This window comes from Vipera berus (assembly GCF_964194415.1).
Source record: "Vipera berus genome assembly, chromosome: 2".
NCBI lineage: Eukaryota > Metazoa > Chordata > Lepidosauria > Squamata > Viperidae > Vipera > Vipera berus.
The window spans coordinates 270476704-270499799 of NC_138203.1; the positions used below are offsets into that span (position 1 = coordinate 270476704).

A 23096-nucleotide genomic window follows, 5' to 3' on the forward strand; every position below is an offset into this window, starting at 1 on the left:
TGTCATCTATTCTCGATAGCAAACAAAGCCAGTTGGGTTAGGACAGGGGTAGGCAACCTCGGCTCTTTTATGACTCATGGACTTCAACTCCCAGAATTCCTGAGCATGGCTGACTCAGGAATTCTGGGAGTTGAAGTCCATGAGTCATAAAAGAGCCGAGGTTGCCTACCCCTGGGTTAGGAGGACATGAGGATGAAAAAAGCAGTGTTACCCTGCTTAAAAGCCAAAGACAACATCATGGTGCTTGGCATTAGTGATGTGGTTATTTTTCTCCTACCATCTTCCAAGAAGCTCAGGATGGCAAGATCCTTCTTTTGTTTCACAACCAACCTGTGAAGTAGTTTAGACAGAAAGATGACACCTGGCCCAAGGTTACATAAGGACTTTAAAGGGGCAGTGGGATTTGATAAGACTCACAGCTTCTAGACCAGAATGTCCTAACCTTGACCATTTTAAGATGTGTGGACTTCAACTCCCAGAGTTCCACAGCCAGCATGCTGGGTAGGGTATTCTGAGAGCTGAAGGCCACAATCTTAAAATTGTTGATGTTGAGAAACTGGTCTAGACCAAATGTTACACTGCATCTCTCCTGGAAAAAGCAAAATGGTCCTATCCTCATAGGAACTAACATGCCTCAGTTCCTATAATCACCATGACTATAAAGAGCTAAGATTATGGGAGGTGCAATCTGAAATATATTGGGAAGAAAAGAGTTCTTGAAAAGTTTGCCAGACCATCTTAACAACTGTATTTAACATTGTTATTAAATAAAATAAATGCAGGGAGACATTTTTTCATAGCCTTCTCATACTTGGAAGCCTTTATCAGTTCTAAAATGTCTATAGAAAATAGGTGGACACATTGCACTTACTAGAGATAAATCACTGGATTAGAAACCTTCGTTGTCAGATTTACTTTCAGACAAACCTGAGTCCTCTCAATTCCTGGCAAATAGATGGGGAAGAAATGGAGGTAGTGATAGATTTTATTTTCCTGGGATCCAAGATCACCGCAGATGAGGACTGCAGCCAAGAAATTAAAAGACGCTTGCTCCTGGGGAGGAAAGCCATGGCAAATCTAGACAGCCCACTAAAAAGCAGAGACATCACCCTGCCAACAAAAGTGCGTATAGTCAAGGCTATGGTTGACAGTTGCAATGTATGGCTGTGAAAGTTGGACCGTAAGAAAGGCTGAGCGCCAAAGAATTGAGGCCTTTGAACTATGGTACTGGCGAAGACTCCTGCGAGTCCCTTAGACTGCAAGGCAATCAGACCGGTCAGTCCTAGAGGAGATCAACCCTGACTGCTCTTTAGAAGGCCAGATCCTGAAGCTGAAACTCAAATACTTTGGCCACCTAATGAGAAGGAAAGACTCACTGGAGAAGAGCCTAATGCTGGGAAAGGTTGAGGGCAAGAGAAGAAGGGGACGAGAGAGAATGAGGTGGCTGGATGGAGTCACTGAAGCAGTAGGCGTGAGCTTAAATGGACTCCAGAAGATGGTAGAGGACAGGAAGGCCTGAAGGAACGTTGTCCATGGGGTCGCAATGGGTCGGACATGACTTAGCAGCTAACAACAACAATAGAGAAAAACCCAAAAGAAAGAAAGGAAGGAAGGAAGGAAGGAAGGAAGGAAGGAAGGAAGGAAGGAAGGAAGGAAGGAAGAAAGAACGAAAGAAAGAAAGAAAGAAAGAAAGAAAGAAAGAAAGAAAGAAAGAAAGAAAGAAAGAAAGAAAGAAAGAAAGAAAGAAACCTCCCAAGTTTCCTTACAATTATTAAGTACACATACAAAATTATCTCATACTTCATGGTTAGAAAAACAAACTTTATTTTTTTCTATTATCTATTTTTCCTAATCATCCAAACCATATAAGGCATGTTCCTTTGTTCCCATTTCACCCAAAAGTCTATAAAGGCCACCCAGTCAGCAATAGAACAATTTTTAAAAAAACACCAAGCCTTTTCCTTAATTTCTCCAAAGGGGTGGGGAAGTGTATATACAGATATATACAATATAAGTTATGGTCCAAGAAGCTGAAGTCTGAGATAAACCTCTGCTGATTGAACAAAAGGAATCACATTTCATTCATTTCATTAACAAGTTTAATATCTTCCAGTAACTGAAGAGGGTTTACTTCCAATGTCTGGATAAAGGCACTCCTCATAAAACTGAAGATTAAAAATGCAAACCACGTAAACATCAAGATTAAAATAAATAAAACTATCACGACAGAAATAATGGTTCCCTCCCCTCTTCCTTTTGAGTTTTCCTTGTTTAGACAATTACGTCTTGTAGTTTCATGGGAGGACATTTTGCAAAGGTTTGCTTTCAATTGGCTGTGGCTCAAGCCCTCCTGAGATCTGGTGGTGTAAGAAGCAGAGCCCATAAATAAATAAAGGTTAGCACCCCTTGATCAAAATAAAGCCATTCCCACCATGTAACTAGCAGCCTTTCAGCACCCTTGCTTAAAATTGTCATGCTCAAAATGGGGGGGGGAAAAAGTCCTCGCTCAATTTATCAATTACTAAAGCTTTTTATTCCATGACGCTTCTGATCAGCCTATGTAAATCTATAGCTTACGTCATGTCCTTGAGCCCAGATATCTTCCAAAAACTAGGTTCATGACATCAATTATGCTACCTGACTGTTGCCTGGAGCTCAAGGTGAATTTGGTGGCTTTATTAACTGTATCCACTCTTGTATGGGTGGTTTTGGTGTCAGAAATTACCATCTTATCGGTTTTTAAACGATGAAAAGAATTTTGGGGAGTGGAATTAAGCTGGCCACCCGCCAGGGTGTTAACATTGTTTGACTCATTGACTGATTATCTGCTATCCAGTTGTTTTCCATTCCTAACGCCCACATCAAAAACTTTGATGGTTTATAACCAATCAATTAATAAAAAAAAATGTTGAAAATAACATGACTATCCCAGTAATTAAAAAAAAATCAATTTCCCAAAACTTGGCCCATCAAATAAGATTGCACATTAAAGGAAACGGGGAAAAATAATTGCCTGGAGGACTAAACTGATTCACACAGCCACGGTATGGACTTCATAGAGGACGTAACTGGAGGACTAAGTTCTCAGTATCGACTCACAAAGAGATGTGCGAATGAAAAGCAAAATGTGTGTAGATTATCCTCTAGCTAGCCCAAAGTGGCCACGACTTTATGGCATAAAGAAACACATCCATGAAGATTCATCATTAAAATATAAGTCAAGGGTAAGCATTCCAACTGGTTAGAGCAGCATTTCTCAAACTTAACAGTTTTAGGTTGGTAAACTTGGAATGTTTAGGGTAGAAAAGGGAACAATATCTATGAGGTACAAACCACTGACAATCCATCCTTAAAAGACAGGCCACCAAAATGCAGCCATTTTGTTGATGTTGAGGTTCTGGAGGAGTAAAAACTAAGGTTTTTTTTATTTTGGAGGTGGGGCCATGGATTTTTCATTCCTGCAATCCATCGGCAGAGAAATAGTAGATGCAAACAGCTCATTTCAGTGAAGAATATTTTTACAACCCAAAGATGCTTGGTCAAAGATGCTAACTGGACTTCAGCCAGAACTGAAGAATCTTCTTGGGTGAGAAGCAAAACGTCTTCAAAGGAAAACAAAACAAGTCTGGCTGCCTCTTGAAAAAGAACCTTGGGGACAAGCACGATCTGGATGACTGAGAATCTCCACAAATATTTTTTACAAATGTACTTCAAAACGGTCACCTCTTTGTTTGCTTCCCTGCCTGCCCCCCCCCCCCACTTTTTTGTGCTCTAAAATTCACGACCTGCCCCATCGGGATAAATGGGGAAACAGGTTTTAAATACATTCATTTGAAATCACAGAAGTCGGCAACGCTGAAGAAAAAACTGATTTTCTTCTCCTGCACACTCTTGCTTCCAAACCCTCAGGCACGTTGATGTAGATTTTAGTGGGTGTGTATGTGTGTGTGTGTGTGGGGGGGGGGGAGTTGGCCGAGCAAGTAACACCTTCTGCTCCCGATTCCATTTTATTTTTTGGAGAAAGTCAGTAGAAAGTGGCATAAATTTAGTCCTCGCAAATCTGATCCGAGTCTGCCTTTTTGTTTCCTTCCGGGGAGCTGCCCATCCCTACCCGATCTACCCACAATTTCTGTAAATCTACACACGTTCGTCAGTGTGAGAAAAGCACAGGAAAACAGGTGCTTCCTCAGGACGCCGGGAAAGAAATAAGAGAGATTCCAGGGGTGTGTTGCTCATTAGGCAGGCACCAAGAGAAGTGCAGGGCACGACTTGAGAATAAATAGGTGGTCTTCTGTCGTCGCTCCGACTTCTGCTGGGACATGCCCAAGTTCTACCCACGTCCTTCAGTTGCATTCTTTAAGACTCCCCCCCCCACCCAACAGCAGTTCGTTTGGTTTCTGCCCAGTCTCAGCACAGATTTTCCTTTCCCTGCAATGACAAGCTTTTGAAAATGTTTTCAATGCCCAGGAAGGATGATCAGAGCTGCCCGTTGAGGCTAATCTTGGCCACGGAGATGCTTTCTGTGTATTCGACCTCACCCTTCTCGTAAATGATAAAGAGACAGTGATCGTCCGGCAGAGAATTACCCTCCAGGGTTGTCATGGAGGAATAGCCGCTGGAGCCTCTCCAGATCAGCAAGGGCTCTTTCCACCAAGAAGACCCGTTGGTGAAGCTCCAGCGTAGAGTCAGGTTGACCCCTGCAATGGAAAGGAAAGCATCCATAAAGCGGTTTACTTCAAAGAGTCTTGGTGGAGCAGTGGGCTAATGCCTCCTTAAGTAACACCAGCTGCCTGCAATTAAGTGCAGGTTCGAGTCCCACCAGGCTCAAGGTTGACTCAGCCTTCCATCCTTCCCAGGTAGGTAAAATGAGGACCCAGATTGTTGGGGGCAATTAAGCTGACTTTGTAATAATGCCGCTTGGGTGTGTGTGTGAAAGCCCTAATAAGCAGGCATATACATAGAATGAAGGCTATTGCTAAGCACATTGATTTGTGCTTTAAATTGTAAGCCGCCCTGAGTCTTTGGAGAAGGGCGGGATATAAATGGGATTTTTTTTTAAAAAAAGGTCACTAAGTGAACGGCTGCAAGTTGAGGACTACCTGTATTTCTCAGCGTTGCCAACGTTCAGGTCTGTGGACGTCAACTCCCAGAATTCCCCAGCCAGCGGGCTGGGAGTTGAAGTCCCCATATCTTAACAGTTGCCAGGGTTGAGAAACACTGGTTTAGCGATATCTGCATATATTAACAAGAGGTTCAATGGGTTAAATATTTCAGGGTCTCATAATTCTCAGGTGTCTCCCCACACCCACTGTTATTCTACATTCCTCTTGAAAAGTCTTCACCGGGATCCAGTCATTTCCAAGAATTTCAGGATCTGTTTACAGATAAAACTGTGAAAGTCAAAAAAACCCTGTCTTCTGATAGCTAATCTGTCCTTGGGGTTTTAAGGTTATTCCTAGACAATTGCCTGAGCTTTTTTTTCTCCAGGTTTCCCTTAAAAATCCTATGACTTGTATCAATTTTGAAATAGTATTCTTACCACCTCATTTTTTCCCATCGAAATAATGATAACATTTTATCATCAAAATAACTCTATACCTTTCTCTATTTTTCTTATCTAATTTATCCAACATATCTACCACCACCACATCTTTATTAAAATGTTTGTTTTCCTTTAGAGAGGAAGACAAATCTGGGCTGGCAATACCAAGGATACCATCATCAAACTTTTCCTTTAACACGGCTCCCAACCCCAGAAGCATTCAGACGTAAAACCAAAGGCAGGTTAAAATTTGACCTGTTTCAGCCAGGTTGACCACATAAAACAGCTTTTAACTCCTGAAAAATGTGTTGAGACCAGCAAACTTTATTACAGTAGGCTCTTTCTTATTTAAGTCCGCAAAAGTGTTTGCTTTGATGAAAAAGCAAAGTGTAAAACAACCAACCCCAATATCCAAGGAAAAATCACACTCTCTGGAACAGCTAATACCTTCTTTTCTTCTGGCTTAATTTCTTGGTGATCAAGGTAATCTAGTTCAGAAAATGCTAGGTGACACCTGGCTGGCTGGCTTGTTAAGCTTGCTGTTTTACGACTGGAAAAATCTTTTAACTGCTGCAGACTGTGCTGTATTTAATGCAGTAGTGTTATAAATAATAATATCACCCAGACAATTTCACAGTACCTCCTAGTTGGATACAATAAATTCTTATCTATCTTTAGATGTTAGTGATATAGTTGATTTCATGTTTTACCTTAGCTATATTTAGTTATCTTCCCGTATTATGCTGCAGATTTACAGAATCTTCTGTTATTATTCTACAGTTTTACCTAAGTTACCGTATTTAAATCTCTATTCACCTTTGCCATTAACAGGCTAATCTTACAATTTTAGTGGTACTGGTAATGATTTTACACGCAGCGCTAGTGACCTGAATTTTAGTCGATTTTTAGAGTTTACAAGTTAAATTATACCCATAATTGGACAGCTGTAATTTTATTCTTCAGTATTAGGTTGTCCATGATGATTTCTTACCTGCCATTTTGGATGTACTGTGATTAATATTATTGTTATGTAATGAACCTTTTTGTTCAGAAGCTCTTTATTATAATGCTCTGACTAAATGTACTATCTTCTGGCATAATTTCACATCTCTGTACTGTGTTTAGTTATAAGTACACAACAAACAAAACTATTACAGCTATTACAGCTATGAAAATTGGTTCTTGACAGTTGCAGACCTTTCATCGTGTATGGGGGAATCAGCAAAAACATTTCCCACCCCACCAGTTTGAGTGAATTTGGCTAATTGTGGTTTAATACACTAAGGCAGCCCCCCCGCCCCCGGGCCGTGGACCAGTACTGGGCTGAGGCATACCAGCAACCGGTCCGCACAAACAAGCAAAGCCCCATTCACGGGATGCAGGCAGGACATGAAACCACGCCCCCTGAGGTCCACGGAAAAACCTCTTTCCACAGAACCGGTCCCTGGTGCCCAAAAGGTTGGGGACCTCTGCATTAAGGTCAAGCACTTGTACACCCAGGTGCAAATACATAAACACAGAGAGAGAGAGAGAGAGAGAGAGAGAGAGAGGGACAATCCCAATATTTAGATCTTTTTTCTTTTTTTTTTTACTCACGTAACTGACGATGGGCTGGATTTGTGAAGAAAACCAGACCAGATTTGACAAGAGCCCCCGCAGCCACTGCAGGATCCACTAAACGCTCGTCAAATCTCACGTTCTCCAGCGGAAGGGTGTCACAGCCATCGTAACTGCGAACCACGATGCGACATCTGCAGTGGTAGAAATTCTCATTTCTGGCGTTCACCACCACGGAGCCATCCGGTAGCTCATAGGGCTGTTAGGAAAGGAGACCGGTGAAGCTGAGAAGATTTGGGATAAGCGATAACGTTCTCTCTTTCCTGTAAATTTGGGGAGAGTCTCACACTTTCTACTGCCACGCTTTGTGAGTCGCAGTGACTAGGCTCACGTTTTTTAAAGCTAAATGATTACTACACAGAACACATGAGCCTGCCAATGAAATAAAGATGATTTGGGATAAAACACCAGTACTCTTTCTCTCCTCATTTGGGTAAGATCTCACACTTTGCGTTGCCAGTTTGTTTAAACCAACCAAGGTCATGCTCCAGAAATCTTAATTGTAATTTAATTACCCAAATGAGCTGCCAAGAGGCGGCCTTGACAAGATGGCCGACATGTAAGTTTAACAAACAAACAAACAAATCTGTCTGGATTACAGGTAGTCCTTGATTTACAACCACAATTTACACGACATGTCTGTTGCTAAGCAAGACAGCTCTTAAGTGAATTTTGCCCCATTTTACAACCTTTCTTTGCCACAGTTGTTAAATGAATCATCGCCGTTGTTAAGTTAGTGACAGGGCTGTAAACTGAATCTGGCTTCCCCATTGACTTCACTTGCACAAAAAGCAAAGTCACATGACCCCAAGAACACTGCAACCGTCATGAATACAGGCCAGTTGGTTAGTCTGAATTTTGATCACATGACCATGGGTATACCGCTAGGTCGTAAGTGTGAAAAACAGCCGTAAGTCATTTTTTTCAGTGCTGAACGGTCACTAAAAAATGATTGTAAGTCGAGGACTACCTGTACATAGGATTCTGGGATGTCTGTGGCTAAAGTTATAAAATACAGTACAGGTAGTCCTCAACATATGACCACAGAAAGCAAAAATTCTGTTGCGAAGTGAGAAATTTGTTAAGTGAGTTTTGCTCCATTTTGCAACTTTCCTTGCCACATTTGTTAAGTGAATCGCTGTGGTTGTTAAATTAGTAACGGGGTTGTAAAGTGAATCTGGCTTCCCCATTGACTTTGCTTGCACAAAAAAATGGTCACATGAACCCAAGGACACTGCAACCGTCATAAATATGAACATCCGAATTTTGCAAGCATCTGAATTTTGATCACATGACCATGGGGATGCTGCAATGGTCTTAAGTGTGAAAAATGGTCATGAGTCACTTTTTTCAATGCTGCTGTAGCTTCGAATGGTCACTAAATGAACGTTGAAAGTCATGGAATACCTGTAGATAGAAAAATTGGCACATGCTGTCAACATGTGTCACTATAGTATTGGCAAGGTCATTAGGACTGAGTCCACGTCTCCAGAGCCATTTGGAAAAAGAAGAGATGCCCGTGTATCAGTCCCATGAAACAGCTGAGGCATCACATCACATCACATCAAAATAAAATAAAATAAAATAAAATAAAATAAAATAAAATAAAATAAAATAAAATAATAAATAAAATAAAATAAAATAAAATAAAATAATAATAATAATAATAATAATAATAATAATAATAATAATAATAATAATAATAATAATAATAATAATGGAAAATGTGCTATATTATCCATGCAATGAGGAAAAATGGGAAAAATAGAAGGAATAGAACTGGGAAATGGAAGTATTATGAAAGCACTACCAAAGGATACCTAGGCATATTGGAAGCAGATAACATCTTGAATGGAAAAGTCAAAGAGTCAACACAAAAGGAATATATCAGAAGAGTCCGCAAAATACTAAAATCAAAGCTGAATGGTGGAAATATAATTAAAGCCATTAATACATGGGCAGTCCCAGTGATACGCTACCCAGCTGGAATTATCAACTGGACATTGGCCGAATTGGAACACCTAGACCGGAAAACGCGTAAACTTTTGAACATGCACCACGCTGTACATCCACGAAGTGACATTGACAGATTGTACCTGCCAAGAAGAATAGGGGGCAGAGGGCTACTGCAAATCCACCAAACTGTAGAAGAAGAAAAACGAAGTTTGAATGACTATGTGAATCAAAGTACAGAATAATTGCTGCAGGCTGTGAAAACAGAGAACATTATCAAAATAACAGAAACAAGGGCAGAATATAAGGAAAAACGGCTGGATGACAGATTAAATAGATGGAAAACCAAAGCTTTGCATGGACAACATTTGTAAAACATTGAAGGAAAATGTGATAACAACTTGACATGGGCATGGCTTAAGATGGGAACCATCAAGAAAGAAACGGAAGGCTTAATACTGGCTGCTCAAGAACAAGCACTACAAACTAATGCCATGAAAGCAAAGATACAAAAATCTACTGACAATCCAAATTGCCGACTTTGCAACAACAAAGTTGAAACTGTTTCACATTTAATATGTGAGTTCAGCAAAATCACGCAAACTGATTACAAAGCTAGACATGACCGAGTTGCTAAACTAATCCACTGGGCATTGTGTAAAAAATACGACTTGCCTGTGTCCGAAAAGTCGTGGGAACATAGGGTGGAAAAAGTTGTCGAGAATGAGAGGGTGAAGATCTTGTGGGACTTCCGAATACAGACAGATCGCCATTTGGAACACAACATGCCAGATATCACAGTTGTAGAGAACCAAAGCATACAGTTGATTGATATCGCTGTACCAGGAGATGCCAGAGTCGAAGAAAAAGAACTGGAAAATATTACGAAATACTGCGCCCTGGCCATCGAAAATGTGCGATTATGGATGAAACGTGTAACAGTGATGATACCCATTGTCATCGGGGCACTGGGAACTATGTCCAAAAACTTGGCAAAACACATCAAGAAATTGCAGCTTCCTGCAATAACTCCAGCAAAGCTACAAAAAACTGCGCTACTTGGAACATCTTACATTTTAAGGAGATACCTGGTTGATACCTAGGATGCTGGCAGCAACCTGTGTCAACCATTAGTGCCAGTCAATGTTTTATGAATAAAAGTTTTATAATAATAATAATAAAGTTGGAAGAGACTTTGGAGGTCATCTAGTCCAACCCCCTGCTGAGGCAGGAAACCCTATACCATTTCAGGCAAATGGCTGTCCAGTCTCTTCTTAAAAACTTCCAGTGTTGGAGCATTCACAGCTTCTGGAGACAAGTCGCTCCACTGATTAATTGTTCTAAGTGTCAGGAAGTTTCTCCTTAGTTCTAGGTTGCTTCTCTCCTTGATTAGTTTCCATCCGTTGCTTCTTGTCTTGCCTTCGGGAGCTTTGGAGAATAACTTGACTCCCTCTTCTTTGTGGCAGCCCCTGAGATATTAGTAGTGCATATGCACTCCACGATTTGGCCTAAGTCCCCAGCCTGCCAAATTCTAGGGACTCTCTTACAGTAATCTCCAATCTATCCTCGTATGGCATCCTTTCTGAGTCCTCCTAAACTCGCTGGGATGAAATTCTGAATGAATTTATACAGGATTACGTTGCCTGGGTTTCATGCTCCTTTTCTGGAAATATGAAGAAGGCTAGTGTCCAGTTTCTCTCTCTCTTTTAAATCCATTTAAAATGTAGAGAACTTACTAACTTTCCATTTAACGGGAATCCTCAGGAATCCTACAACTACAGTATAACCTGAGATAATCTTGTGCAATATTTAGAATACTGCAATTCTAAAAGGAATGTAGAACTGACCCTGGGAAAATGTAAAAGTGCTGATCAGAAAGGAAGGGATTGAGCTGGGAAGGAAGGAAGGAAGGAAGGAAGGAAGGAAGGAAGGAAGGAAGGAAGGAATAACAATAGCACTTAGACATATACCGCTTCACAGTGCTTTACAGCACTCTCTAAGCGATTATATAATACATAGCACCACATAGGAGGAGGGAGGGCGGGAGGGAAGGAAGGAAGGAAGGAAGGAAGGAAGGAAGGAAGGAAGGAAGGAAGGAAGGGATGACACAGTCCACAGATTGAAGGAAGTGTGAGGCAGAAACTCAAAACAACTCACCTTGATTTTATTTCCTAAGAGGGGACACAGAGACATTTGTTTAGGGCTTTCAAGATTACTGACGTATTCCTCACAACAATAAAATAGCATTTCTGAAATTCCTGCAATATCTGTTTCTCGACTAGGGCCTAGCTTGAAGAGCTGAAAACAATCCTGAAAACCTGTCCCAAAGTCTTTGTCCTGTCCCTCCTTATAGCAAGCTTGAAGAACAAGTTATGCAGGTCAGAGTCTGAAGAAAATCACGAGAAACAAACACTAACCCAGCCTTGATTAATGTTTCTGTCACATGATTTTCTTCAATCTCTAATCTGGTAATTTGTTCTCCAAGTTCTTCCTTAATAGCTTGCTCAGTGGTTCTCTCATATTTTCCCCAAAGTTGTGTATAAATGTCCACCATCTACAAATAATGTTCTAAACCAGTGCCGCCTTCTTGAGACATCATACCCAATAGCCAAGTTTCGACCGTCACAGTTATACTGACCTGGCATTCATCAGGATTAAAGTCACTGTAATTCTTCTGCATTCCGTAAGGGATGCCATGCAAGGGCTGTCTCCCGTAATACCAGGTCATGCCGTGGTCATCACTGAGGAGGCAGGAGATCCCGTCCAGCTTTAAAGTCCCATGACCACAAACGATCAAGCGTCCCTTCTTGGGCTCGTAGCGTTTCTGCAAACCAGGACAGATTGGTTAATGGGGTGGAATATAGCGGACTGGATCCCCAAAGTGGGAAGAGGTGCATTTTCAGAGGAATAACAGACAGTCCAGACACGTTGTGTGAGAGAAAAGGGTGAAGAAATCAACTCTCTAACTCTCAGGCATGAACAACCAGATCCACACGTGAGTTCAGTTAGCTACTTTATTGCTCTTCCCTGTAACCCAGGACTCTTCTCTGGATAAGGTTCAACGGCATTCAGGGGGAGAGTCTGACCTTGCCCACTTGTGCCTATGTAGAAATTCCAGACTAATTCCCCACTTGATGCCTTCCCCCTGGCTCAGCCAGTCTCTCTCTCTGACACTAATATTCTCAGAGTAGATGCTTGATGTAGATAGGGGAGTGGTTCAGTTTGACAAGATTCTCTGGGTAGGTATGGAGCAATAAAGAACTCTGCTTGGAAGCAACACCGTCTGTCTTCTCTGGTTTACTGGGCACGACAGCTAGGAATGTGAGCACTTAATTGCTATTTCCTTTAGCACCGCACTGCACTGCACTGCTTCTCCCCTTTCTCAAAAGAGAAAGGGAAGGGCGCACCTCATTCTTTTTTTTTTATTTAAAAAGTTTTACAATACATTTTGACTTTAATCCCCCCCTCCCCCAACCCCACCCAACCCTCCCTATCCCTTCCCCCCATTCCCTCCTCCCCCCCCCGACTTCCCAGAGCTAAATACAGGGTATAAAATCAAAAAAACAAACATAAGCACCCCTATGTTATCAGCAATAAACTATTAGTTCTATCTCCCTCTAGCTCATGTAAAATGAATACAAACAATATTAATATTACAAATAAAGTAAAAAAGAAAAAGAGAAAAACAGAAAGGAGCTTTACTCAGAATAGATTTTCTTAATCCCAGTCCTTATTCATATTAATTTCAAAGAAAAAAAAAACAAATTCTCAGTTACGCGCCAAAAGCGCCTATCTATTAGCCTTAATAATCTCCAACCAAACTAAACCATAATCAAAAATAATTCTTGCATGTATCGCACCAAATGTCTCGCAGTTCCAAGTCATCCTTGAGTTCAAATAAAAAGAGTAAAAAAAAAAAGGGTTTAAGCAGTCTGTAAGACAACTTCTTGTTAATTAGGAGCTTGCATACCCATTCTTAGTTCAACACATACTTTTAGTCAATAACCCTAATATACTTTTCTAACAAGCAAATAACATCCATCTTAAATTGTGTTAAATATTAAAAAAAAACTTTCTTTCTCCTCTATGATAAATTTAATCCATTAAGATACTAATTTAAAATTTTAATCAGCAATCTTAACGCCCCAAAACTTTTGGAGCACGTCTGTCATGACCCCCAAAACTTCTTTGGACCGCGCCCCTCCCACATCTTCACTGTAAATACACTTTGGAGATTCCATAACTATCTGCTGGTCTTGCTCTTGCTCTCGTCTCGCTCCTCTTAGGGCGGCACGCGTCTTCCTCTGGCCTCCTGCAACATCCAATGAAACTGTATCTTGATCCCCTCCAACACCATTGTCCTCTATCTGTCTGTCTGCAACATCTTGAAGCTTTCCCTCACCGTATCCCTTAACAGCTTCCAAAAATGATAGGGGGGTTGCTTTTAACACATTGCTATAAAAATCACGTGCCTGGGCCACAGTAACCAGACGATGTCTTTTACCTTCATGCGTCACCACCAACTGGAATCTCCCATCTAAACTTAATATCACATTTCTTAAGTTCCTGTACTAAAAATGCAAAATCTTTCCTTCTCCTTAAAATCTTCGGAGGAATCTCTTTTAAAACCAAGACTTCTTGCTCAGCCACTACCAGTTTAGTATCATAAGCAGCTTGAATAACTTCATCTCTAATTACTCTCTTTGTAAAATAGACCACCACATCTCTGGGTAACTTCCTTTGTCTTGCAATCCATGAATTTACACGAAAAATTTTGTCCATATTTCCCTCAATTTCAGATGCTGGCTGGCCCAAAACCCCTTCCAGAGCCTCAGAAATCAGCTGCTTTAAATCTTCTTTACAGTTCTCCTTTAAACCCCTGATTCTAATAGCATACTGCATCTGATGACACTGAGCAAGGCTCAATTCTCCGTCCATTTTATCCCTTATATTTTCATTTTCTAATACCTTTGCTTCTAATATAGAGTTCTTTTGACTGAGATCCTTCACTTTTTCATCCAGCTGTTGCACACATTCAGCTACAGATTCAATCATAGACAACATGTCCACCCTCATTGCTCTAAACTTCTCTTCCATCTTCTTCTCCAGTTTCTCCTCCAACTTTTTCAGCTTTTCATCCATCATGTCAGACATCAATTGTGAATGCTTTCCAAAAGCGTCTTGTAAATCCTTAAGCGTCAATGCCAGAGGAGGTGCAGGAGGAAGCAAAGCTTGCAATGAGGTCTGTTGCACCAGGGAAGACCCCGCACTCCGAAGAGCTTTAGAAGTTTTAGCCGCCATCTTCCCCCACTTTCACTTATTGCGCACTTTCACTTTAAAGCTATAAAATCCATTGAGCTAGAGAGTAAAGATAAGAGTCCACATCACCTTGACCTCCTGTACCGCTCTGCCTGCATCTTGATAATCAAAAGTATTTCCTTTTGGCAGGGGTGGTTGCTAACGCCTGGCTCTGCTCCATAAATCCCGGAGCAGGGGCGCTGCGCAGCTCGGAGCAACCCAGGCTTCGGGGGGGGCTCAATCCTTCAGCCGCCCAAACTCTCAGCTCAGGCGGCCCCGGAGAGCTCAACCCCTACCTGGGGCCTCACCCCCTCCTCTTCTCCCGAGGAGGGGGCTTCAAATCCATCTAAACAGCTGATCGGCGCTGTTTACGATGGAAAAACACAGCTGCGGAGCGGGCAGCCCGAAAACGGCTGTCTTCGGCGTCGCGTCGCCACCGGAAGCCCTCGCGCACCTCATTCTTCCATGAAAATGCTGCCTCTGCTTAAGATTGGGGGAAGGCTTTTTTCAACCGCTGATCTGGGATGGCCTTTCCCCCCCCCCACTCCATTGCAACAGATTCTACTTAACTCCAGCTGTTCCTTTGGCAGAAGTTTAACACGGTGCAACTTACTACCAGAGAGTGTTTTTATGTGACATTTTAAAAATATGCCCTTCACCCAGTGAGCTGCGCATTGCAATGGTCTTACAATCACTTTGACAGGTTCTTCTTAGGAATGAAACAGGCCACAGACAAGAAGTAAACTTTATTTTCTTTTTGCTGCAAGGGAGCTTTCGTTGCTCTGCAAAGCAAACTGAAGGTTTATCTCTTTACTTCTAGATTTCTGTAACTGGGCTTCATTTCTTATTTCTACATTATCTCCGGTTTTCCAGCTTTTTAAAATTTCTATACTTGCAGCTTATTTTATTTTTTTTGTATGCTTAATCTATTTAATGCAACATCTGTACCTTATTTCTATAAACTCTCTCTGTGTGTGTGTGTGTGTGTGTGTGTGTGTGTGTGTGTGAGAGAGAGAGAGAGAGAGAGAGGGGTGTATACATATATGAAGGAATAAATCTTATTTCTACATAAATTATACATCAGTGCCTGATTTCTGTAGATGCTCGTGTCCATATCTTATATCTGGAGACTTCTATGGATTCTGTTATCACGCCCACATTTCTTATGAGTATCTTTTTCTCCTCTCCTCCAACAATTAGAACTGGATTATCTATGCCTTATTAATGATTAGTCTTCTTGGAATATGGTTAAACATATTCCGGATATGGATGGATAGCTTTCTACCAGGTATAACATAGTAGTTGGTGCTGGAGAAGACTCTTGAGCAGACATGTCAAACACAAGGCCCAGAGGCCAGATTCAGCCCGCAAAGTGGTTTCATGCGGCCCGCGAAGCCATCCTGGAAACAGTGAGGGAACGGCCCCCGCTGCCTTGGCCCTGGCCCAGAGACCCTCCTTCTGCCAGAGACCCTCAGATCTGTCCCACTCCTGCCCAGGCCCCCATAGGCACCCTTGATGCGAACGATGTAGAGCTGGCCACGCCCACCCAGTAGGCCATACACACTCCAGCCACGCCCACCCAGTAGGCCACGCCCACCCAGGCCACACCCACCCGGCCCCCTGAGGGCAACCGCAATGCTGATGTGGCCCTCAATGAAATTGAGCTTGACACCCCTGCTCTTGAGAGTCCCTTGTACTGTAAGGAGATCAAATCAGTAAATCCTAATGGAAATTAACCCTGACTGTCCTTTGGAAGGACAGCTGCTGAATCTCAAATACTTTGGCCACCAAGTTAGAAGAGAGGACTCACTGGAAAAGACCCTGATGTTAAGAAAGATGGAAGACAAAAGGGGGAGGGGACAGCAGAGGATGAGACGGTTAGAGAGTGTCATTGATGCAATGAACATGAATCTGGACAAGCTCTAGGAGACAGTGGAGGACAGTGGAGCCTCGCATACAATGGTCCATGGGGTTGTGAGCAGTCAGACACAACTTAGCGACTGAACAAAAATAACATAGGGTAGCAGTAGCTTTTCACAGTAGACAAAGCATTAGACTAGCCAGTTTCCAAGACCCTTTCCAAAATGACATTCTACGATTCGTGATTCTATGAGTTCAAGAAATTACGTAATTGACAGACATTTCCATAATATAGATCCGGGATGCCCAACCGGTGGGCTATGGCCCACTATTAGACTGTGAGGGGTTTGCAACCAAGCCACAGAAACGCACGCACATCCTCAATTGCACAAGCAGCGGCTGAGTGCGCATGCGCTTCATTTTAAGTGAAGGGTTGTCCCGCGTGCATGGGGCTTGCGCAAATGGAGCTGCATGAACATGTGTGCGCTTGCCAGCCACTTGCACGAAACCATCCCCTCTGCCTCCCCAGTCTGCAAAGACGGAAATGCTGGAGAACTCTCATATAGATGGCCATGAAGTTAAGCGTTTACTTTTAATCACAGGAGGGGATTAACCCAAGTATTAACTCTGTGTTTTAGAGTTAAGATCAAGCCTGGGTTAAATAAAGAAGATGGAAGTTGTACAGAGTCCTGACAATCCACCCAAACACCCATCCCCAGGCCTGTGTGCTTTTCCATATTGCAACCTGAGGATGGCGTGTGGGGATGACCTTGGGGAAAAATGGGAGGGAGCGCTGCCTAGGAAACAATCGGACAAGAGTGGCCGGGAGCCTCAGTGGCTTAATGGTCAGAGGAAGAAACTTAGCAAGGACCCCCCCTCCCCCAATGAATCAAGCAGTTAAAAATAGTAACGGAAAGTTGATACTTTCAAACTTGAGAGATTTCGCTCATGTAGCCTTACATCCCCTTTTCATTCTTCCCTCTCCTTTTAACCTGAGAATTCCTTGGCCTGGGGCCACGTTTCATGCAGCCGAAGCACTCCCCGAAAGGATGGGTGATGCTTCCTACCACAAACCTGGTAGAATTCAGGTTTCTAGGAGTCCTCCAAGCCAGATTCAGGGAAACACCCTAAGAGTGAAGGAATAAGGTCATGTCTGAGTCTATAAACCAGCCAGAATTGATCTCCTTTTATCTAGAAATCTATTCTTGATTTTCCCTCAGATGTTCTTTTTCAGCAACCTGGTTTAGAAAGGGAAAGCAGCTTAGTTGTTGCTATTAAATGAATGTCAGGAATCCTTGCTAATCTACTGTAGATGTCCCAGAGGTATTTATCTTGATTATGCCCATCGTATCTTACAAAGTATGGGACGCAGTGGCTCAGTGGGTTAGGACGCTGAGCTTGTCGATCAGAAGGTCAGTAGTTTGGCGGGTCGAATCCCGAGTGCCGCGTAACAGAGTGAGCGCCTGTTACTCGTCCCAGCTTCTGCCAACCTAGCAGTTCGAAAGCACGTAAAACTGTAAGTAGAAAAATAGGGACTACTACGGTGGGAAGGTAACAGCGCTCCGTGCGCCTTTGGCATCTAGTCATGCCAGCCACATGACCACGGAGACGTCCTCGGACAAGCGCTGGCTCTTTGGCTTTGAAACAGAGATGACCACCGGCCCCTAGAGTTGGAAACGACTAGCACGCATGTGCGGGGGAACCTTAACCTTCACCTTCAGCCTTACACAATGAAGCAGAGTTAGTTCATCTAGTCCTGTTTGCTCTCTGGTTTACCTGGGGTGGTAGTGGGGTGGTGGTGGTGGCAGAAATTTGTTCTTTTGTAAAATGGCAGTTGATACGGGTCAATCTCAGCACTGATCCCAATGCTACAGGAACTGTTCTGTTCCAGTCCTACACCATCACTGTAACATGCATAAAAAGGGGGTAAGGAAAACAGTGAATAATTCAGCACGTTCTTACCACCTCTGTGTTCGATGTGTAGCCTCACCTGGATGCCATAGCCTGGTCCGGGGGCAAACATGGTAGTGCCAACTTCCTCAGAGAGGTTCCGGGGACGACTCCACGTGATCCCATCATCCAAGCTGCGGATTATCATGACGCTGGCGGTGGAGCATCCGTGGTAGTGTGCACAGAGAGTATATATCAAGAACACCGTGTCCTTTTCCCAATCTACAACCACAGCTCCAAGGTTGAGACCGTCTATGAGGGAACCATCATCAACTATGAATGAAGTTGGACTCCAATTGGCACCTGGAAGGACAGGCAGATCATGGATTACATTTCTCTGCTATACACAGGCCAGGATTTTTCAATCTGATACCGTCTTCCTCTTAGGATTGCAGGTATCCTCGAATTACAACCATTCGTCTAGTCACTGTTCAGAGTTACAATGGAACTGAAGTGACTTATGACCGCATTTCACACTTACAACCATTGCAGCATCTCCCTGGTCACATGATCAGAATTTGGATGCTTGGCAACTGGCATGTATTTATGACGGTTGCAGAGTCCAGGGGTCATGTGATCACCTTTTGTGACCTTCAGACAAACAAAGTCAATGGAGAAGCCAGATTCACTAAACAACCATGTGACTACCTTAAGAACTGTGGTGACTTGCCTTGAGAACTGTGGCAAGAAAGCTTGTAAAATGAGGCAAAACTCACTTAACACCTCTCTTGCTTGGCAATGGAAATTCTGGGCTTATTTGCAGTCATAAGTCGATGATTACCTATATCTACTCAGGGTCTGAATTATACTGGAAAGAGGAACTGGGGGATGGGGGAAAGGGAAGAAATGTTGAACAGACAAATAAGCTCCACCCCAACACCCTACAATTTTATTCAAGTCAAAGTCAGAATAGTTTAATATAATTATAGACAGTCCTTGACTTACAACCATTTGTTTAGCACAGGGGTCTTCAAACTTGGCCCTTTTATGACTTGTGGACTTCAACTCCCAGAATTCCTTAGCCAGCGTGCCTGGCTGAGGAATTCTGGGAGTTGAAGTCCACAAGTCATAAAAGGGCCAAGTTTGAAGACCCCTGATTTGGCAACTAAAAAAGGTTTATGACTTATGACTTAATATAACTATTAAGGCGATCTTCCCAATTTATACCCAGGCTTCTTCCAATAGAGCCACCCAGCTTTAGTAATAATGGGGAGGTGGATGTAACAGGGAGATGTAGTTCTACAACAGTGATGGCGAACATTTTAGAGACCGAGTGCCCAAATTGCAACCCAAAACCCACTTATTTATTGCAAAGTGCCAGGGGTGAATCAGCATTGTGGTGCCCGCGGGGGGGGGAATGTGGTCCACTGGGTGGCCATGGCTGCAGTGGTCACAGCAGACTGGGCGTGGCTGGGGTGGGCGTGGCCACCTCTGGGTGGCGACAGCCTAATGGACCTGTGCGAGCTCCTGGCGGTGATGCGTGTGCCCCCAGAGAGGGGTCTGAGTGCCGCCTGTGGCATGCGTACCATAGGTTTGCCACCACTGTTCTACAACATTCGGAGGCTCCCACATTATGGACTCACGACTGAAAAGTTGGGTTGTAAATTCCATAAACACAGAACATGGTTGGAAACTATGTACGCCAGCATTTCCCAACCTTGTCAGCTTTTAGCTTTCTGGCTGGGAAATACTGGCAGTTGAAGTCCACACAGCTTAAAGTTGACAAGGTTGAGAAACACTGTTTTAAACAAAGCAGGGGGTTGGACCAGAAGACATCCAAGGTCCCTTCCAGCCCTGTGATTCTATGATTCTATATGAAATCAGAATCATCCCAAAGAATTACACCTCTAGTTGCTTCTCTGCAGGCATCTGCCAACACCCCTAGACTTCTACCACCGAGACACAGACCACAGTCTATTCCGTTCCCTCCTGCTTCTTAGCCTCACAAACCTTTGTCTATCGATCTGCGAAGGGCTATGAATTTAGCTCCACTGTCAGAAGCAGAAGTCTTCCTGGCTTCTGAAAAGGCCAACAGGGTGCCGTAAGGCGTCGCAGTGATGAGGGGGATCCTGAACGTGTCCACTTCCCCGATTGCACCACCGTTGACCCAGAGCAATTGCTCCATGACGATGCGGGGTTTCACCTGCCAAGATAAACCAGGGAAGATCATCAGGTCTGGGCTGCAAGGAAGTGGTGGAGAAACAATAAGCACATCTGTTATCTCTGAACCCTGCTCTCCACATAGAATCCCTGCACTTTTTTTAACGGCAGGATGAAATAGAAATCTTTCTAGATGTGAGATCGAATCTGGGTGGGTCACCGAGACCCGTTTCCCAGGCCCCTTGTCGGTGGACAGGAGTGCTGAATTACCAACAGCTTATCAAATACTTAGGAGCCGAAGGCTCGGCAGCACAAGGAAACGACGGCCAATCACCAGCGATCAACACACCAATCAGCCAATAGGAAGGCACCATGTAAACACGACTCGTTGTTGTTGTTGTTAGTTGCGAAGTCATGTCAGACCCATCGCGACCCCATGGACAATGTCCCTCCAGGCCTTCCTGTCCTCTGCCATTTTCTGGAGTCCATTTAAGCTCCCGCCTACTGCTTCAGTGACTCCATCCAGCCACCTCATTCTCTGTTGTCCCCTTCTTCTCTTGCCCTCAACCTTTCCCAGAACGACTCATAGAACAACCCAAAGCACATATTCCAGTACAGAGAAATTCCTTGAATCTCTGGTCCCAGTGACCGACTCAAATTTGATCTCGCATCATTATCCGGGGACACATATATTTGCCTTCGTTCGTGAGAAATGTTTCTGTTCCTGGGATTCATATTCCCCACAGAAAGTACTAACTCCCTGTCTGAAGAGAGAACCAGGATTGGGCCAAGTACTGTTTTTCAATCAAACGTTAATTAAGCAGATACAAGAGACCGAGGCTCCTTTATCTTTAACAGAAGGATTTAGGATAGGATAGGGATAGGAATAGGAATAGAACAGAGTTGGAAGGGACCTTGGAGGTCATCTAGTCCAACCCCCTGCTCAGGCAGGAAACCCTATACCATTGCAGACAAATGGCTGTCCACTCTCTTCTTAAAAACTTCCAATGTTGGAGCATTCACCACTTCTGGAGGCAGGTTGTTCCAATGATTAATTGTTCTAACTGTCAGGAAATTTCTCCTAGTTTGCTTCTCTCTTTGGTCAGTTTCCATATGTTGTTTCTTGTCCTGCCTTCAGGCGCTTTGGAGAATAGCTTGACTCCCTCTTCTTTGTGGCAGCCCCTGAGATATTGGAACACTGCTATCATGTCACCCCTCGTCCTTCTCTTCATTAAATTAGACATACCTAATTCCAGCAACTTTTCTTTATATTTTTTAACTAGTGGTGGGATTCAAATAATTTAACAACCAGTACTCTGCCCCAATGACCGTTCTAAGTATAAAAAAATGATATACCAAAAGGTAGCTTATTGCTTCAGGCATTTAATACTTAAATAAGAACAATAAATGCAGTATTCCAAGTGTGGCCTTACCAAGGCATTATAAAATGGCACTAACACTTCACAATCTTGATTCTATCCCTCTGTTAATGCAGCCTAGCACTGTGTTGGCTTTTTTGGCTCCTGTTGCACACTGCTGGCTCATATTTAAGTGATTGTCCACTAGGACTCCAAGATCCCTCTCACAGTTACTACTATTGAGCAAGGTACCACCTATACCACCTTGCAACCACCTAGTTGCAAGAAAAAGTATGTGAACCCTTTGGGATTACATGGAGTTTTGCATGAATTGGCCATAAAATGCGCTCTAAACGTCATGTAAGTCACAACAATAGAAAAACACAGTCTGCTTAAAATAATACTACACAAACATTAGCTGTTGTCATGTTTTAATTGAACATAAGGTGGAAACATTCACAGTGCAGGGTGGAAAAAGTATGTGAACCTTTGGACTTAATAACTGGTTGACCCGCCTTTGGCAGCAATAACCTCAACCAAACGTTTCCTGTAGTTGCAGATCAGACTTGCACAACGATCTGGAGTAATTTTGGACCACTCCTCTTCACAAAACTGTTTCAGTGTAGCAATATTCTTGGGATATTCTTTTGGACAAAAATTATAAAGTTAGAGTGGTAACAGCCAACTTCTTAACTATTGCTACAAAAATAATCCCTTAGCTAATACTGGTACTTTAATACGTTTTAGTTTTGAAATATTTTACATAATACCTATCAATGTATGTTATCTATTCAATTGTTTTATGCTTAGCCTCTTAGTGTCATGATTCTGACTAATGAAACTTGTTAGGCATATGGTGTTAGCCTACAATGTTGGGTTGAAAATATATTAACCATAATGCTATGTCTTTAAGTTGTTAATTGGCCAATGGGTGTGTAAGTGTTCTCATGGCCATAAGAGGAAGCTAGGAACGTAGCTTCTCTCTCTCTCTGAATTCACTGATCTCTACTGTTACTGTTTTTGCTCTGCTGTTGGTTTACTACTGTTGTAAACCTGAACTGTGTATTGACCTCTGGACCGGTAAGAAGACTTTGTAGTTTGGATTACTCCTTGGACTGTTGCTATTGTGTATGACTTGGACTGTTTATTTTTGACTGTGCATTTTTGTTTTTACACCACCTCAAAGTAAAATACTTTTTGCTTTTAGAACTCAGTGTATTTCTGTGTGTGATTTTTACTGCTCTCAGTGCCCTTCCTTGTCTGTGCAACTCTTTGGTAGCACAAGGAGACCTCTGCACAATAAATTCCATAACAAAACTAATTATAGCTGGACTTTGCTGTTCATATCATTATACAAGAAAGAAAGAAATTAAATGTCAATCATAATGCTGTTGCTTTGACTTGGGGTAAATCCAGGC

The 23096-nt window shown here is 42.8% G+C and overlaps 1 protein-coding gene across 1 annotated transcript in view; it reads right to left on the bottom strand.

Annotated features, from left to right (window-relative positions):
* Positions 1-1806: 1806 nt before the first annotated feature.
* NEU1 (neuraminidase 1) overlaps positions 1807-23096 on the bottom strand; it is a 31719-nt gene continuing 10429 nt past the window's right edge. Inside the window, exons 2-6 of the mRNA XM_081321026.1 lie at positions 20171-20363; positions 18261-18523; positions 11751-11936; positions 7139-7358; positions 1807-4697 (exon numbers count right to left, since the gene is read on the bottom strand). Coding sequence (XP_081177152.1) covers positions 4477-4697; positions 7139-7358; positions 11751-11936; positions 18261-18523; positions 20171-20363 — 1083 coding nt within the window. The 3' untranslated portion in view covers positions 1807-4476. The remainder of the gene's footprint in view (positions 4698-7138; positions 7359-11750; positions 11937-18260; positions 18524-20170; positions 20364-23096) is intronic.